General features: G+C 45.3%; 1 protein-coding gene across 1 annotated transcript in view; it reads right to left on the minus strand.

Moving 5' to 3' along the window:
• Window positions 1–18,311, minus strand: part of LOC102459475 (ADP-ribosylation factor-like protein 8B) — a 41,170-nt gene extending 22,859 nt beyond the window's left edge. Inside the window, exons 1-2 of the mRNA XM_075928468.2 lie at window positions 17,900–18,311; window positions 11,070–11,150 (exon numbers count right to left, since the gene is read on the minus strand). Coding sequence (XP_075784583.1) covers window positions 11,070–11,150; window positions 17,900–18,022 — 204 coding nt within the window. The 5' untranslated portion in view covers window positions 18,023–18,311. The remainder of the gene's footprint in view (window positions 1–11,069; window positions 11,151–17,899) is intronic.
• Between the last annotated feature and the right edge of the window lie 492 nt (window positions 18,312–18,803).

The raw sequence follows: 18,803 nt of genomic DNA on the forward strand, positions 1-18,803 counted from the left end.
TCTTATCTGTCTATGGCAGCTTGTTTACTGTCTAAGCAAAGTAGGAGGATGTGTATGTGTAGGGAGGTGCTCACTTCAGGAACTTTTATACCCTTCTCCTTATTTTCATGTAAGCATAGCAAAAACTCTCCCTTTGGGTTTGTGTAAGAATCAGGTTGATTGCTGCTACTCTTTCACAGGCTCCATGTCTTCATGGATAGTCCCTATGGCCATGTCTACACTAGAAAATTATTTTGAAATAATAACTCCCAAAATAACTATTTTAAAATAGTGTGTCTACGCTACAGGGAAGCCTCAAAATTAGTCCGAGGCTTAGTCTTAATGTGGACACAGTACCTCAACTTAGAGCCCCAGGAAGCGCAGAGGGTAATTACTTTGAATGACTCTGGAGAGCAGTTATTTTCAAATAACAGCAGCAGAGAGTCCACACTACCACTATTTTGAAATAACTATTTCAAAATAAGCATTATTCCTTGTGGAAAGCAGGAGTTATTATTTCAGAATAACCAGCCCCTTATTTCGAAATATGGGTTTGGTAGTGTGGACGCTCTACTTGTTATTTCTAAATAAGGGGCGTTATTTCAAAATAACACCCTAGTATAGACCAGGGCGGGAGACTTTTTGTCTTATGAATGTACAGTCTAGTAATGAATATAAAATATTTATTTAATCATCTTTGTTCTTCTTGAGCCAGAAAAGCATCAGATAACTTTGAAAGTTGACTTTAACTTTGTTTTTATTCAGTCTATTTTCTGAAACAAAAGACAGAACTATGTAGCACTTTAAAGACTAACAAGATGGTTTATTAGGTGATGAGCTTTCGTGGGCCAGACCCACTTCCTCAGATCAATATGTGGAAGAAAATATTTAAGGTTTAACGGGAAACTGAATTCTGTTTTCAAAAACTCCAAACACTCCTGTTCTTTATACAAACATTTTAGATTTCAAAACAGTCTTAAAATTAAATAACACTTGAAAAGTTTTCAGCTAAGTCATTGATTTTACATTATAATTTTTGGAACAATTATTTTATCTTCCTCAAATTGGGTAAGGCTTTGATTGCTCACTGATAGTAAATAAAATTTCTTAGCAGTTACATAGTTACTCGGTACCTCCCCGAGGGGGTGGGGCCAGAAGCTTGTGTGCTCTCAACCCCACTCCTAGGGAATCCCCAGCCACCTTGAGCCGATTTGCTAGGGTAGCTGGTTTAAAAACCAGCTCCTCACAAAGACCGGCTTCATCCTGCCACCCCATGCTGCTGCCTGTCTGATACAGAGGCAGCAGCGCAGATCAGCAGCAGCCGCTATCTACAGGGGGCCCAATCTCCCTGCGGACAGAGGCTGTTCCAGCATCCCATCTACTACAGAGGCAGCAGCGTGGGGTGGCAGGAGGTCTCCCTGCACAGACAGGTTCACACCTGCTGCCTCACACTGCTGCCTCTGTATCAACAATACCTATTGTTCCAAGCATCAAGGTTAAAATGTATGTGTAGCTATAGCTGAAAATTCATTAAAGGCATACACAAACTGTATCTACCAAATGTAAAATGTTACATCATTTTTGCATCAAAATTGGTTTCTCTCCTACATTTAGGAGGCCCTTGTAAGATGGGGCCCTGAAAAGTGGGGGGACTGAGACAGAACGGAATGGCATAATCTGATGTAATGACTTCCAGCTATCTGATGTGATCTGTTCCCCTAAAAGTCTGAAATGGGAAAGACCATCCCCATAGAGTGTGAGATGGGAGGGGGAAGGGTGGTCCAGCATAAAATCCTGATGGTGGAGTGAATCATGGTGTTTGATCAGTATAATAACGACCATTTAGAGGTAGTTGCCAGTGGTCGCAGTGGATGACGAGTCTTTATTGTGACATCTAGATCTTTTCTTGGGCATTTCTACCATCCTTTGGTATGTATGGAACTGGAAAGGGTGAGATGTTTAGATTGACTGTGATCTGCTGAATATCCTTGGGTTAAAGGAATATAGATGTTTAAGAATCAAAGAGTTAGACTTCAATAGATTCCTGGAATGAAGTCTTTTCCAACTATCATGAACCTTTTTATTCTATAGTTCATAAATCACTTTTCTGTATTGACCTTTTCTGTATTGACCATTACCATTTCCAATACTTTAGGCTCATGCTTTAGATTAAAATACTTCCCAATTGACAATTAAATAATTCCTTGACTGGAATCTTACTACTCACTCTGGCAACACATTAGTGTATAAATCTAGTAGGGATGTACACTCCCATTTAATTGGTTAACCAGTTAAACATAGTGGCTGTGTCTACATTGGCACCCCTTTCCGGAAAAGGGATGCTAATGTAGACTTTGGAATAGGCAAATCCGCGGGGGATTTAAATATCCCCCGCGGCATTTGCATTAACATGGCTGCCGCTTTTTTCCGGCTTGGGGAAAAGCCGGAGAAAAGCGCCAGTCTAGACGTTATTCTCCGGAAAATAAAGCCTTTTCTTTCTTGAAAGTAGGAATAAGAAATCCTCCGGAAAAGGCTTTATTTTCCGGGGAATAAAGTCTAGACTGGCGCTTTTCTCCGGCTTTTCCCCAAGCCGGAAAAAAGCGGCAGCCATGTTAATGCAAATGCCGCGGGGGATATTTAAATCCCCCGCGGATTTGCCTATTCCAACGTGCTACATTAGCATCCCTTTTCCGGAAGGGATGCCAGTGTAGACATAGCCAGTATGTTCCCCTTTGTCCCATTAAAGGTGATTACCAGTTAACCTTTCATATCGCTTGAATGTAGACTGCTTTTGATCTCCAATTAAGAATTTACACTTTAAGGACAGCAAAATAACCATTTGTGTGTCATCCTGGTATCAATTATTACTCTCCCTGACCTTTTGGGGAATATTTCAGATTGACTTAATAAAAATCAACCATTTATTTATAAAGCATAAAAAGGGATGAGTACACAGTGCAATATTACAAACCTCATGCCAGTGCCAATATCACACTAGGTCATGAGGTGCACATCTGTTTGAGTGTAAAGAAAAAAACCAATTATTTTCCTAATAGATCAGAAGGAAAAGGGGATAGGGCATAGGGGGTGGGGGAGACAGAGTCCAGTGTTAAGAAAAGACCTTAGAAAATTATTACAATTCACTCCTGTTTCCAAGAGTAATATCTACAGGATGGTTTTGACTAAAAATGAGATAATCTGACATACAAAGATATCAGTTTTACACTGTCTAGTGATACAGTTTACCTTATCTGTGCAATATTTCTTCTGATTTATGAGGACTAATCAAGTCAGTAGAATCATCCTGAAACACTCCAAAGGCAATTTATCTCCAGCTGAGTATGAGTCGGTTTTCTTAATAAACCTGCTGGCAATCCATTAGAGAATGGTGTACAGGATGCAAACTGGAATGAATGTACTTGATAGGATTTGAAAACCTTATAATCTATAACTGGAGGAACTAAAGTGATCTCTAATAGAGAAGGAAAACAGACAAAATTGATTAACTAGAAAAATGGATAGTGTCTGAACTGCCACCTGTACCTCTTTACCTAGCAAATGTCGGGGGGCTCCCCCCTGACTTGGGGTTGCCACCCCCATCCGGGGCCTAGTTCGGCCCACCTGGGCCTAGTCCTCAAAGTAGAATGCCCCTCTCTTAGGGGAAATACGGCCCACTGGCCTAGTTCCAAAGTACAACGCCCCTCTCGTGGGGGAAATATGGCCCACTGGCCTAGTTCCAAAGTACAATGCCCCTCTCGTAGGAGAAATACGGCCCACTGGCCTAGTTCCAAAGTACAATGCCCCTCTCATAGGAGAAGTACGGCCCACTGGCCTAGTTCCAAAGTACAATGCCCCTCTCGTAGGAGAAATACGGCCCACTGGCCTAGTTCCAAAGTACAATGCCCCTCTCATAGGAGAAGTACGGCCCACTGGCCTAGTTCCAAAGTACAATGCCCCTCTCGTAGGGGAAATACGGCCCACTGGCTTAGTCCTCCGGATGCCGGCTCTGCAGCCTAGTCCTCTGGCTGAGCGTCCCACTCGCCGGGGTTCTGGGTAGGAGGGGTAGGGGGGCCCGGGCCCTCCCTCTCCACCGGGCCACGACCCAGGGCCCTGTCAGTGGCGGGTGGCTCCCACCACTGGCTCGGCGGGGGCTCCTCCCCGCAACGCGCCCTCAGGGGCTTTTCCAGCTCCCTGCCCTGGGTCGCTTCCTGCCCCCTGCCCCCGGCCGGCAGCGGTCCCACCTGTCGGCGTTGGGCGGGTGGCTGTAGCGGCACTTCCCCCGTCAGCGTCGGGGTCGGCAGTGTCCGGCTCAGTGCCTGGGTCCCGGGGTGCCGGCCGATGGCTCCTCCGTTGGGGTCGGGCGCGGCTTGGGCCTGGCAGCGGCGCGTTCAGCCGTCCCGTTGACTCCCCCCTCGGCAGTTGGGTGCTCCCTCTGCCTCTAGCCGTAGTCTGCCCCTTCTGAGCAGGCCAGCAGCCTTTTATACCTATGCTCCCCTTGGAGCATGCCCAGTAGGGCTGTGCGGGTGGGGCCCTCTCCGCCCCCGGCACCAGGTGGTTTCCCTGGGCTTGAGTGCGGGGCGGGGCTGCCCCGTCACACCAAATAAAAATGATTAGGTAACTATTGTACATAATAGTACTTCTGAGACTTATTTATCATTTTACAGAACTCACAACTGTAGTAGGTACTCCATAAAAAACGTCATGATCTGATTAGATCCTCTCTATCCATCATGCTGAAGTTGGGTGTGTATCTGTGAGGAGTGTGGGTACTAAGGTCTTTTTTAATGAGCTAGTGGTACCGCGTGCTTTCAACTTATGACCCGTACCAATTACTGTTTTGCAGTCGGTACCTAGCACCAATTACTGTTCTACACCTTGGCTTATTACCAGTTATTATTTTGCATGCTAGCCACATTAGTGCCAAGTTCTGTGAGCAGAGACCTGCCTCTTGCTCACAGCTTAGCTTTGCTTTATGTTAGCCATGTTTTGGTCCATTATTAGCTGGGCCTCAGGCCTCAAACCAGTCCTGTGCTACATGGACCTATGTTTTAGGCCTTCACCTTAGTACAGTGGTTTCTTACTCCAACTTCTGTAACTCTCATTTCACGAGGAGTAAAGGGAGTCGAAGGAATAGTGTTCTTCCTTTGACTTCCTGTTGTGTAGACAACGCCAAAAGCCAGGTTAAAGTACTTATGCTGTTCTTTCAATGTGCAAACAACACATTTAGTTCTTTGTTACAAGACAGAATTTAAAATAAAATAAAAATAAAAACTGTTCTAAGAAGAAAAAACTTTAAATAATGTAGAAATACAGATGAGAATCAAACTCTACAGGGAGAGACTAAATCCATAGACAAATCAGAGATTGCACAGATAATTCTAGTGTGCTGCTCATGGCAATTTTGACATCATACTGTACATTGACAAGCATAGATTGGAGAAATAAGGTGCTTCTATAGAGTTCCTAGGTGCACCTATAACATTTAATCCCAATTCCCAAAGTCACAGTATAAAAGCAGTAATTAACAGTAACCATTAACAGTGGGGAAATAGCTCATCAGGAAATACTCAGTTTCACTGTCACGAAAATGTGGAAATGCAAATCAAGTAAGAATGGAAATTTCTTTTAAATCACATCTAAGGATAAATATGCATGACATGTAACAAGAGATACCTTCTTTTAGTACTAGTCAAATTAGCTGCTATGGAAGATACACTCCTCTGCTCAATGCAAATGATGAGCTAAAGCTACTTCTTATCACTTTATCATCTCACCTTTTGCACTGTAGATTCCTTTTATGACTAGCTCTGTATACATTGAAAAAATATTTCAAATGACTATTTGTTTTCTTATAATTATTATAGATGGATGAAGCCCTACTTGTTTAACATTCTTCCAATTAGGTATCACAATAAGTAATACTGTTTTACTTCTAAGAGAAATAAGATATATTTTCTCACACACACTTTATGCAGTATATCATTATTACATTTAATCATGACACTCTTTTATAATAATCAGATGGAAAACATATTTGAGCCCGAGTCTTAAAATGAGTGACCACATGAGCTCCTGAAAACAAGGCCAGGAGTACATTAAAAGAAAGGGGCATTATTAAAGATCTTAGTGCTTCATCATAGACAATATAATGACCAGAAAAAAGGTCCTAGTGCCAGAATTGTAAAAAACTAGACTCTACAGTGGGGAGAAAAGTGACCACTATTCCCATTGAACAAAATTGACATTAATGGTGCTTCCACCCATACCGAGTCTGGGTGGCAATATACACCTACTTTTGCCATGGCTTATGAAATCACACCTAATTATACAAATCCAGCAAGGTGCTAATTCATCCATACATGCAGCAGGTGAAGGATACAGCTGGAGAATTTATTTGGGACTAGAGTGGTGTGAAATATTTTTTTTAGCAAATAACATTCTGGATAGATTCATTGGTGGGGGGGGAGGGCACCAAAACAATTTTGTCAAGTCAAATTCAGCAAATAGTTTCATCAGAAAAAAACCTCCCCTGAAAATAAAAATTTCAGAAATAACAAACATTCTTTTTTTTTTTAAAAAGAACAATTTCAAAATGCCATTTTGAATTGGCATTTCATTTACAAGTGTTGATTTGGACACTGAAAACATTTCATTTCAGCCCAAACAAAAATGTTAGATTTTCATTTCAGCCAAAAAACATACTAAATCCCCCAAAAGCCAATTTTAGTTCAAAAGGAACCTATCCACCGTGACCCCAAAGTTTGGCCACCAAACAAAACATCTGTTATTTACTCAACTTTCTTTGGGAAACTGGAAGCAGGAGAGAAATGGCTGTTGACACACAAAGATGGGTCAGTAACTAAGTAACAATTATTGATTTGTCCAACAGGTTTTCATAAACATTAAAATAAAGATGAGGTCTGTATTACTAAATAGCCATGAGAAGGCAGCAGGATGGGAAGAACAAGTTGTTCTCCATGGGAAGAACAAGTTGTTGCAGCAGCACTTAGGAGTCTGTTAAAGAAGAAGAAATCCTGGCAGGGGCATGTCAGCTTGACCTCTCCTGAGCAGCCTACATTCTTCTCCACATTCCAACAGCTGCCTTTTCCATTCAGAGTCTGAGGCTATCAAGTAGTTCTCCTGTTCCTGCCTTTGGGGCTGAAGCCAGGATTCAAACACACTCTCTTCCTCCATCCACACCCTTAAACAAAGATGCTTGAGACAGCTGAGACTGAACCTCCACCCATTCCTTCTCTAAAATTCATCTGTTGTGTGCCTCCCACTCTAACACAGAATGAAACTTTTCTAGCATAATATCCTGTGACAGAAGTAACATATATGTGAATAGAGACCTTTCATACACTGTTGGGCTGTGTCTACACTGGCCTCCCTTTCGGAAAAGGGATGCTAATGTAGCACTTTGGAATAGGCAAATTCGCGGGGGATTTAAATATCCCCCACGGTATTTGCATTAACATGGCTGCCGCTCTTTTCCGGCTTGGAGATAAGCCGGAGAAAAGCGCCAGTCTAGACGTGATTCTCCGGAAAATAAAGCCTTTTCCGGAGGATCTCTTTCAAGTAGGAATTTGCCTATTCCAAAGTGCTACATTAGCATCCCTTTTCCGAAAGGGAGGCCAGTGTAGACACAACCTTGTTGTTTTTATTTCTTGAGATGTTTTAAGCAACTTCTTTTATTAACATGCCGCTTTCAAAGATGAGCTAGGTCATAAATATCAAAATTACTCAATTGTATTGTTTGCAATAACAATATTTAGTCATAATATATTAAATTTATTTTTTTAATTTCATTGATGGATGAACATTGAATGGCCTGTTGTTGCTAGGATCTAGTCATTTTAATAAAGTTTAGGTTCATCTTTATTGTAAACTGCTGACAATCAGTAATGAAACCCTGTAATCTTCAGCTTATTTTTATTTTTTTAATTCTTGTCTATGTTTTTACTAATTGGGAGACATCCCAGCCTTTTTATTCTCTAGTTTTTAAGATTGGATGTATGGATGTGTTTAGGAACAACCTGTAAAACTCCACAGAGTGAAAGCAACACAAAGAAAGTTCACTAGGTTTAAAAAGCCCTAAAATAGTCTAAAAAGATATTAATTAAAAGTGTTCTGCATTCTGTTTTTGAGCATCCAAAGAGACTTGAAACTTGAAGCTCTCAGCTGTAAACTGAAAAAAAGAGTTCTACTTATACTTGTCAGTGATCTTTTAAGGCATGTATTGTATTGTCTCTGTTTAAGGAGTAGGGAAGGAAAGGGTTAGCCACTACACAACTGACATCTAAGAAAAGAAGCTCTGAGACAGTGGTTTAGACTGGGGAAGTTAGATATCGAGTAATTGACTAATTGCATAACTGAATTAATTATTAGCGGTTACATGACTATTGGATAGTCCTTGGGGGTGGGGCTGGCAGCTAGTGCACTCCCAGCCCCACTCCTAGGGAGCCCCCTGTCACCCTATGCTGTTGCATCTGTATCAGTGCGTGGTGGCAGGCAGGAGCCAGTCTGCAAGGGGAGCTGATTTAAAAGCCGGCTCCTCCCAAGCCATGTCTTCCCTCCGGCTTCTGCCTCCACAGAGGCAGCAGTGTGGGGTGGGAGGGCTGCCAAGGAACAGCCTGTCCCAGCAGGCCCAGGCTCACTGTGAACAGGGGCTGCTCCATGGCAGCTTCCCCTGACCCCCATACTGCTTAAAAGGCGACTCCCCACCCAGCACTGGCTCCTGTCTGTCCCCCCCTTCCCCCGCCTCTGTGAGGCAGCAAACGGGAGAGAGGGGGAAGGCAATTCCATGGAGCCAGCATGTGTGGAAAGCTGGCTTAAAAGCTGGCTTCCCTCCTGCCTGCCCCACTCACTCTCTGAACTGCTGCCTCTCTATCAAAGACAGCAGCATGGGGGTAAGAAGACAGGTGGCTCTGCAGGAACTGATCCTAATGAGAAGATGGCTTTAAAGACCCATGGGCACTGGCTTCCTGTCCCTTGATGCCCCTGATACAGAGGCTTATTGGTTAATCATGTAGTCAACTACACGTTGACATCACTAGTTTAGATTTAAACTAATACTTGTTAAATATTTAGTCATCTTCAAGTTATCTATGCAAGAAATGTCTGTCTAGCTGAGAGTCCGTTTGTTCAAGAACTTCTCTAAAATGTAAGAGATAAGACAACCAAATTTGGTATGCTGCTTCCTCTTATCATAACTTAAAGCAAGGCCAGGGTTTGACTATGCCAGGAAAACTGGAAGTAGCTGGATTGGGACTGTTTTCTCCATCATGGAAAGGGAGGGGGCAAAGAGAGAAGGGACACCATACTGAGAGTGGTTACTAGGGACAGCAAGCACAAAGGACAGCTAAACTGCAGAATAACCACTAGGGGCAACAGCACCAGGTAGAGTGGCTGGCTGGGGATGGGGCTCCACATCCAAGTAAGTAGCCTCACTGTCCCAAGCCCCTCCCCCTGGCCGTTGCCTGCTGCGCCACACGCCCCCCCACCGGCTAGACACCCTGCCATGGCCTCCAAGGAATGATGCCTGTGGCACTGTCCTGGCCACCTCTCTCCCCACAACAAGGCAGGGGAGCAGCATCCTCTTGAGACTGTCGCCTGATATGCTGAGACCCAACATAGCTTACTGTCCATGACAACCACAGCATCCTGTAACCCTCTCTTGCTGAGCCCAGCTGTCCAGCTGGCTTCAGCAGAGGGACAGGGAAAGGGCCTCACCCTCAAGGCTGGAGACACAGACTGAAAGCAGTACAGTGTGCAACCTTTTCCCAGCACTCAACTATACAGCCCCCGTGAGAGCTGAACCCTAGATAAACTGTCTTTTGCTGTACAGAATTCCCCACAAAATAAGCTCATGAAAATTCACCCTCTTTTTCAATGTAAAGAGATATGCACAGACTCCTTGCTCCCCTGCCCCGGTAACAATTCATAGACTCATAGACTTTAAGGTCAGAAGGGACCATTATGATCATCTAGTCTGACCCCCTGCACAGTGCAGGCCACAGAATCTCACCCACCCCTTACACTGGGTTTATTACTAAACAAAAGTTATTTTATTAAGTACAGGCTGCACCTCTAAAAATCAGAACTCTCTGTTCCAGAAATATCCTTGGTCCAGCATGGATGCTACTGGACCAGAGAGCCTGGGAGCCAATGGCAGGAGGACCAGTGCCCCCACTGGGGCCAATGGCAGTGGAGCTGGAGCCAAACAGCAGTGCTGGAACCAGACCAGAGAACCCTGGCAGCCCTCGGCAGTGCAGGGCTGGGAACCCTGGTCGCCTACAGCAGCATGGGGCCCAAGGCCGAAGAAGCCTAGCCACCAGAAGCAGCACGAAGCCAGGGGCTGGAAAACATCAGCCACCTGCAGCAGTGCAGGACCAATGAAATCTGGTCACTCACAGCAGTGCAGGAGTCAGAGAACCCCAGCAGCCTGTGGCAGTGTGGTATCATGGGCGGGAGAAGCCTGGCTGCCCACAGCAGCATGGAGCTGGGGGCTGGAGAATTTCAGCAGCCCACGGCAGCATGGAGCCGGGAAACCTGGCCACCTGCCGCAGTGCATGACCAGGGAATCGCAGCAGTGCAGGGCCAGAGAACGGTGGCCACCCATAGCAGCCCAGGGCTGGGGGGCCAGCAGCACAGACAGCCCATTTGCAGAGGGGGTAGAGAAGGCCAGAGGCAGGGGCCAGCTGGCTCAAGTCTGGTGTCAGGGGACAACTCCTCTGGTCCAGCAAATTCTCATTATGATGCCAGACCAGGGAGGTCCAAACTGTATAAAGGAAGGATCTAAATGGTCATAAGAGATAGCACACAAAATGAAGTAGGTTACTAAGTAAAATAAAACAGCACATGCAAACTAAGCTTAATACACTAAGGAAATTCCTTATTCAAAAGCAATTTTAATAAAGATTATTTAAAAGAATAGTCCATCCTATTATTTCACAAGACAAGAAGGACAGCTTTCATCAATTATATTAAGTGAAACCATTTTCACCATCCTCATTAAATATTACACACTCCCATTCCATGCTAAAATGATAATTATTTCCTCTTAGTATAATTCAGATAAGAACACTTACCTTTATGGTAACATTTCCTTTTGTTATTTTTCTCATATTGAAACCTACTGTAGGAATCATATCTTCTGTGAACTGCCCTGACTGAAAACAACACAAACAAAAAAGAGGTTATAACTAATATACTTAACAATGAAGGCATTCAGAATGTGTATTCTAAATAATCTTTCATTTTCCCAAATTAACTGAAAATTATGTAAATTATTTAAAATAATATGGACCAATGCTTTAACACACTATCCCACTTTTGTGAGAAAACCAAGTAATCTCTAGACTCTTGTTCCTAGACTGATTATCATGAGTAGTCAAAGAAATTCCTCACTCTTTATCTGGTTCCTTGAAGGGGAGAGGGACCTAGAACCTGCAGGCTGGATCCAGCTCATGGCATGCCTTGAGCTGTCAACAATGCTCAGGGCTCCCTCCCAATTACCATGAGGCCTTGACAACACTAGGACATTTCTCCTAAAGTACCTCATCATTGCTACCATGGATTCATCTCCACCAAAGGGAATGATGCTCTGGGAACATCCGGCAGCACAGCTAGAGTGGGCTAGAGTGGCTTCCGGCACCACAGCTGGCAAGTATGTTCTCTGCATCCGTGTGTGTGTGTGTGTATGTTCATACACCCCACCCCTCCCCCCACCCAGGTGCAGGAGGGATACCCATGTACGCACCACAGTGAGAATGCTAATGTGTGTGGTGATGAAGGGAAAAACTGGTATTTTGAGTAACTTTGTGTTGGAAGCACCATTTACCCTCAAGTTCTAATTATTACTACCATAAGTGGAGCTGAACAATGATACCTTGGGAAATTTTAGGAAAATACATTGCTACAATAAAGGAACAGAGGGTTTTTTTTCTAAAGCAATCTTTACCATAGTACCTAACACCTAAAACAGACAGACCATGAAAGAGGAATGGAAAATGAGAATCTATGAAATGGACTCCATGTCCTCTCCATCCTCCACTTCCAAAAATGTAAAACCAACACCTTTAATAAATATAGTAGACATTTTGTCCCACTAGCAACATTATACTGGAGTTATTTTCTATGCCACTTGACAGCTGACTGATTCCTAATGCTATTACTGATCACATCAGACTTGTTGCATCTTACCCCTGCATTAACTGGGGTTAAGAGGATAACATTCCATCATTCATATTGTTTATCAACCAATTATGGTGAACCAGTTTTAGTCTACGGCAGCGGTTCTCAAAACTTTAGCAATCCAAGGTAAGTATATTAAAAGGAATGTAATTCACTAATCGTGTAGTCAATAAAATGTGTATCAACTACATGATTAGTCAACAAGGGAAGGTTTGCTCAGTCCTGGCTTGCGCAGGGTCTGGGAGTTACCCCCATTGGAGCACTGCAGTTTAAATGTAGTAAGATCTGGACGCACAGGCAACCCAGCTCCTACTACATTTAAACTGCAGAGGAGCAGCAGTGGTAGGTCCCAGACCCAGCACAAGCCAGAACTTAGCAAGCCTAGCTCAGTCCTGGCTCATGCTGGGTCCAGCAGCCCCTGTCCCTGCTGGGACCCTCTGTGGATTGGGGCTACTCTGCGGGATGGGGAGCAGACCCCCCTGCAAGCTGCAGTCTCTGATAAAGGCAGCAATGTGGGGGAGCAGGTGGCAGCACAGAGACGGTGCTGGGGGGAACTGGCTTTTTAGCCAGCTCTTCCTAGCACCAGTTCCTGCTTCCTCCCCACTTGTTGCCTCTGATACAGAGGCAGCAAATGTGTGTGGGGGGAGGGGAAATTCGAGTAGTCGAGTAGTGGGACTCAACTAACCGATAAGCCTAGTTTTATCAGGTAATTGACTACTCGTTTACATTCCTAATCCAAGGATCTCCTCCCTACCACCACCACCACCAGCACACAGAACTAGTGCAGCTTCCAGCTGCTGGCTCCACACTGCTGCCTGCATGTATGTCCCTGCTGCCCCTGGATGGGAATAGGGGAATCCTGGGAGCAGTGCACGGAGACACACACACACCCCACAGGGCTACGGGGAATGCACATGCTGCCCTTGGTGCAAAGCGAGTGGCTGGAAGCCACTCTAGCCCCACTGCCCTGCTGGTAGTGGTGGCAGTGGACCCCACAACATTTTAAATCACCCAGGGGCAACAGGCAGAGCTGGGGAATGCATGCGGGGGAGCACACAGGAGCAGCATGACCCCCAGAGCAGCTGCCAGAAAGTAGTAACCTATGTATGAGCTGTACCCTCTAATGCCCCTCCCAACCCTGCACTCCCTCATACAGTCTGCATATTCTCCCCTCACCACTTTTGCCCCCAAACTCGTGCACCCCCTCCAGCCCTCAAACCTCCCTCCTAGAGCCTGTACATCTCACTCCTTCTGCATCCCTAACCCCTGTCCCAGGACAGAGCCTTTACCCAGCACCCAGACTTCCTCCCAGATCCTAACCACTCAACCCTCTTGCACATAAACTCCCAGAACCTACACTCCCCCTTACGGCTCAATGCCCTGCCCCAGTCCAGAGTCTGCACCTAAATTTCCTCCCAGAGCCTGCATCCCTCCTCCACCCAAATTCCCTCCAAGAGCCTTAGGTAGGTGGAGTGAGGAACTTTGGGAGTGAGGAGTGTGGGCTCTGGGCAATGTGGGCACCACCAAAATTTTAGCAAACCTGCCACCTATTTGTTTCAAGTGATGTAAGAAGCCTGAAGTGAAGAGAATATGTTTGATAAAACAGATTATTCCTGCAAAGACCCACAAACTACATATCTTATTTGTGTAAATATTTAGGGGTGTGCAGATAGATATCCTTATTCTATCATATTTCAATACAACAAACAACAGTCTGAAGAAGACAAAAGACTTGATGCCTGGGGATTTGAAATAAACATTTTAATCACTTCCAAAGCCAGAAGTGATCGCCGTGATCACCTACTCTGAGTGGCTGTGTTTGTAATACAAGCCTCCAAATATGGTGTCACAGATGTTTTGAGACACTTAATTAAATGCCTCCAAATACAGTGGGACCCTGACAAGAATCTCTGAATCTACTGCAATACAAACAACATCCTACCATTCTTTTTTACAGTCCATCACAGTTTGGGTTTAACAGACTCAGCCTTTTTTCCCCCGCTCAACTGCCCCTCTCCCACACATACACTTTCAATCCCCTTCCCTCACGTCTATTACATTCAAAAATAACCCACTGTAAATCACTCTATCCTGGACTGTTTACTCCAGAATTGGTTCCCAACGAACCCTTCTCTATCATAATACCTTATCTCCAGATTGGACACAATACATTAGCTTGTCTATAACTGCAATATATGCCCTTCACCATGTTTTCTGATTTGGGAAAAGCGATTTATCTCATAATATTCTTCTTAAACTGCATCTGTGCTGACAAAAATCAGACATATAATGTTTCACTAATGCATCTCCACTGTTTGCAATGGCAGATACTGTAGCTTACACTGTGCACTTTTTTTTGTACCACCAAATTGTCTATTCTATTCTAATTAGAAATATATAATATAACAAAAAGTTGAGAGTCCTGTCTATGCTCCACTTCCAACATTGCTACCACTGGTTGAGGTATGAAGTGATGACTTATAGCCATAGGCTATGTCTAGACTGGCATGATTTCCCGCAAATGCTTTTAACGGAAAAGTTTTCCATTAAAAGCATTTGCGGAAAAGAGCATCTAGATTGGCATAGACACTTTTCCGCAAAAGCACTATTTGCAGAAAAGCATCCATGCCAATCTAGATGCGGTTTTGCGCAAAAAAGACCCAATCGCCATTTTTGTGATCGGGGCTTTTTTGTGAAAAACAAAAACAAAAAAAAAGCATTTGTGCAAGAGGGCTTTTGCCTGAACAGGAGCAGCATAGTATTTCCGCAAGAAGCACTGATTTCAGATAGTAGGAGGACAGTGTTCTTGAGGAAATTCAAGCGGCCAGTGTAGACAGCTGGCAAGTTTTTCCGCAAAAGCAGCTGATTTTGTGGAAAAACTTGCCAGTCTAGACGCAGCCACCAAGTTTGCTAATGTAAATGTAGTCAAGAATCAAACAGCACTGTTTCTCAGCCAAGTTGTTCTCCTCTAGCCTATAGCAAAAGGTTTATAGTTTCTGCCAATCCCAGTGTACCCACAGAGAGCATCATAAACATGCTGATAATGGGGAGCCAACTGCTTGTAAATCATTAAGCACTAACACTGGTGCTGTCATTTTATTGTAAGACTATTTCCATTTTTGCAATGGTTGCAAGTAGCAAGATGATTTATTGTTTGCCAAGTAAGAACTCCCAAGGGCAGAGCAAACCCTTGTGAGCTGAATGCTCCTCAGAGGTCTAGCCTAACAGCAGCAGGGCTGAGGCCCATCAGAACACCAGATATCTCAGCAAACTGCCTTTTACAATCTGAACTGCAGACATCCTTTTCTGCTTGCTGATTGATGGTTTTCTTCACAATTTATCCTCCTCCCAGTGGCCACACAGCTAGCCTCACTTTTCCATTGCTCTAAGCGTGTCTTCATCCTTCCATCCTTTTTTCCCTAGTATCCTTCTTTCTTCCTCCTCTTCTCATCCATCCTATCCCGCACAGCCATTTCCTTCACCACACCTTGGTCCCTAAATTATAAAATAAAACAAACGAACAAAAGCCCTGGGCCTAAAGTTGTATGCTTATCATCTCCATCCCAATCATTTGCCTATATGTTGTATCTCTTCCTTCCGTGCTTCCTCTGGTTTTTGTCTTCTTAAACTGCCGTCTTCTCAGGGTAGGGACTGACTCTTCAAGAGTCTAGCCCATTATGGGTGATACTGCAATATATATTAGTAATAATGACAGACAAAATGGAGACAATAGGATGCATTAGGAAGCCCAAAGAAAAGATTAACTTTTAGTAACAATAGATAGATTAGTTGATCAGTACACACTCACAAACAAAGCTGGTTGAAAGTTTTCTTCCACAACAATTTTCCATCAAAAACAAACAAACAAAACCCACTGATTTGATGGAATCAGAATGTTCCAGGGGAGAATGTGTCAATGACACTGAAACTTTTCATAGAAGTCAGGAAGTCCAGCTGATCAGCAGCTCCTCAGCTCTCTAGTTGCTGGCCAGCATGTCTGTTACCTAGTTCCCTGGCTGCTATGACATAATAATATTGTCAGAAACTTTCACCTTTATATTACATTGCAATCAACAAAACTTTTATGTAATGTTATAAAGTCAAAACTAAATGTTTTGACCTTATCAAACAAACCAAAATGTTTTGACATGATCAAAATAAAGTGTCATTTTAATTATTCCAAAATGAAATTACGGAATTTTGCTCCAGTGGACATTTTGAAAAATTATTGTTTCATTCCTATTCTAAATATATTTTGGAATTTCCACAAAATGGGTATTCCAGCTCTATTTCAAACAACTCTGATATTCAGTTTGTATCTTTTTGGCATCAGGGAAGCAAATCTTTAGGAAGGACCTGAATGTGAAGACTGATGGCTTGAAAATCTGGGGGCAACATCTTCACAACCCATGAGATGAACAGTCAGCAATCAAACATACAGGGTTTGATAAATGTGATAAATCAACTGCTGAGCACTCGCCCATTGACTCAGTACTCCAGCACAACAAGGAGCATAGGAGGAGTCAACAGGAGAGCATAGTAGGTAGATCTAGGTATGTCTTAGTATGTATACTAGGCCTGAGATACAGAATGCATTCTAAACAAAGGGACAGAATGGAATAGTGGGAATGGTAGGAGAGGAACAGGACATTGACTCCAGCAACATGTGAGGAGGATACATACTACTATAAATCAGACACAAAAGCTGATGTAAACCTACTAAAGGTAATGAGAAAAAAAAATAAAACAATGCAATGGACAAGCAGTAGACAAAGAAGGGATTCAGTGAAGATTAAAGTCCCAATGATAGACAAGAAAATTATTTTATCAGGTGCATATTAGCTAGATAGGCGGTCTTGATGTGAGGATTTATATAAAAAAGTACTGTTTCATTGTAAAAAAAAAAGACTCTTTGTACAATGTATAAATATCCTTTGCCTGGGATCTGCAATGAGATGGGTAAGCCTGATAATCAAAAAGCTATTTTTTGGTCTCTAACTTTAACCTCACATATGTTGTTGGTGTAATATTAAAGCGATTGCAAAATGGTTACTGTCCCAGTGTTCTTCCCAACCCCCACTGGCTACAAGAGATCTTATGACAGGATGAGGACTTCACCACAGACAATTATACTCTCTTGTGAGGGGGCTGGGAGGTGAAAAAGGAGGAAGATAAGTGCCTGGCATTCGGCTACAAGGCACTAGAAATCCTAACACAGTTTCTAGGATCCATCTATTTCCCAGCCGCAGATACCAATCACATCCCCCATGTACTATTGTACACTGCCCCCCGGGATCGCTCCCAGGAGGGAAACCACCCACATCCCGCGGGGCTGGGGGCCTGCTGCATCCAAAGCCAGGGACAGACCTTCCGCCTTCATTTCGCCCAACGAAGAACAGCCCCAGAAAGCCCTCTCGCACCAGCCCAGATGAGACCCCCTTAAAGAGAGTCAGCGCCACCCTAGAGACACTGACCCCATCGATCCCAGACACAGAACTCCCCCGCCCGCCGGGGCGCCCTCCCGTCTCATTAGAGGCGCCACCTCCCCTCGAGACAGAGCCCCCCCGCTCTCAGACACAGGTGCCCCCCTAGAGCCAGAGTCCCCCCCACCGCACTAGAGGCCCAGCTCCCCCGCCCCTCCCGAGCTAGGGCCCACCCGCCTCATCAGACAGCCCCCCCCCCCCCCGAGGCGCAGGCCCCTTCTCCCGGGGAGCGGCCGCCGTACCGCCAGCACGGTGAGCAGGGTGGTCTTGCCGGAGTACTGCAGCCCCACCAGGGTGAGCTCCATCTCCTCCTTCCAGAAGAGCGAGCGCAGCCACTCCAGCAGCCGCGCCACCAGCGCCAGCATCCCGGCCAGCGCCCCGACCCGCCCCCAGCTCTGGCGGCACCGCGGGCTCCGCGGCGCTCGGGTGCGGGGCGGTGGCGGCGGCTGCCCTGGGGACCGCGGCACCGGAGCTGGAGCAGCTGCGCGAGGAGACGCACGTGATCCCTGCCACCGCCCTTCTCCCCCGGCTGCCGCGGGCTGAGTCGCCGCAGACTGGGAGGGGCTCGCGACGGAGCGGCCGGGCGCGGCACCTGGGCTGCGGGAGGGAGGAGGGGAGAGTGCGAGCGTGGGGGTGACAGGCTGGGAGCCCTTCAGGCTGTCACCGAGGGGCAGGGCCCAGGAGTCATCTGAGGGGCGGGAGGGTCACGTGAGGGCTGACAGGGCGGATCTATGGGAGGGGTCATTGAGGGGGTGACAGGATGGATCTGTGGGAAGGGTCATTGAGGGGTGACCGGCTGAGTCCCGTGGGGGGGTCACTCAGCGACTGGGGGGGTGTCACATGTGGGGTGCTAGGAGGGTCCCCTCATGGGAGTTGTTACTGTAGGGCAGGGATCACATGAGGAGGAAAAGAGTGGGTCCTCACAGGGTGGGCTCTCACTGGGGGCGGGGGTGGCAGATCATGTTGGGGCAAATAGGGTAGGTACTCCCATGGGGGGGGGTCACTAGGTGGCAAGGTACGGACTCTGTACAGGGGTGTTGTGCAGAGAATGCAGGGCCCAGTGGTTGGGGTCTTGTGGCACTCAGTTCTTCAGAGAATCCAGGATCACTTCCCCACTCTGCCACCGATTGCTTGTGTGGATTTAAC

Source organism: Pelodiscus sinensis, chromosome 1, assembly GCF_052426305.1.
Source record: "Pelodiscus sinensis isolate ZL-2025 chromosome 1, ASM5242630v1, whole genome shotgun sequence".
Lineage (NCBI taxonomy): Eukaryota > Metazoa > Chordata > Testudines > Trionychidae > Pelodiscus > Pelodiscus sinensis.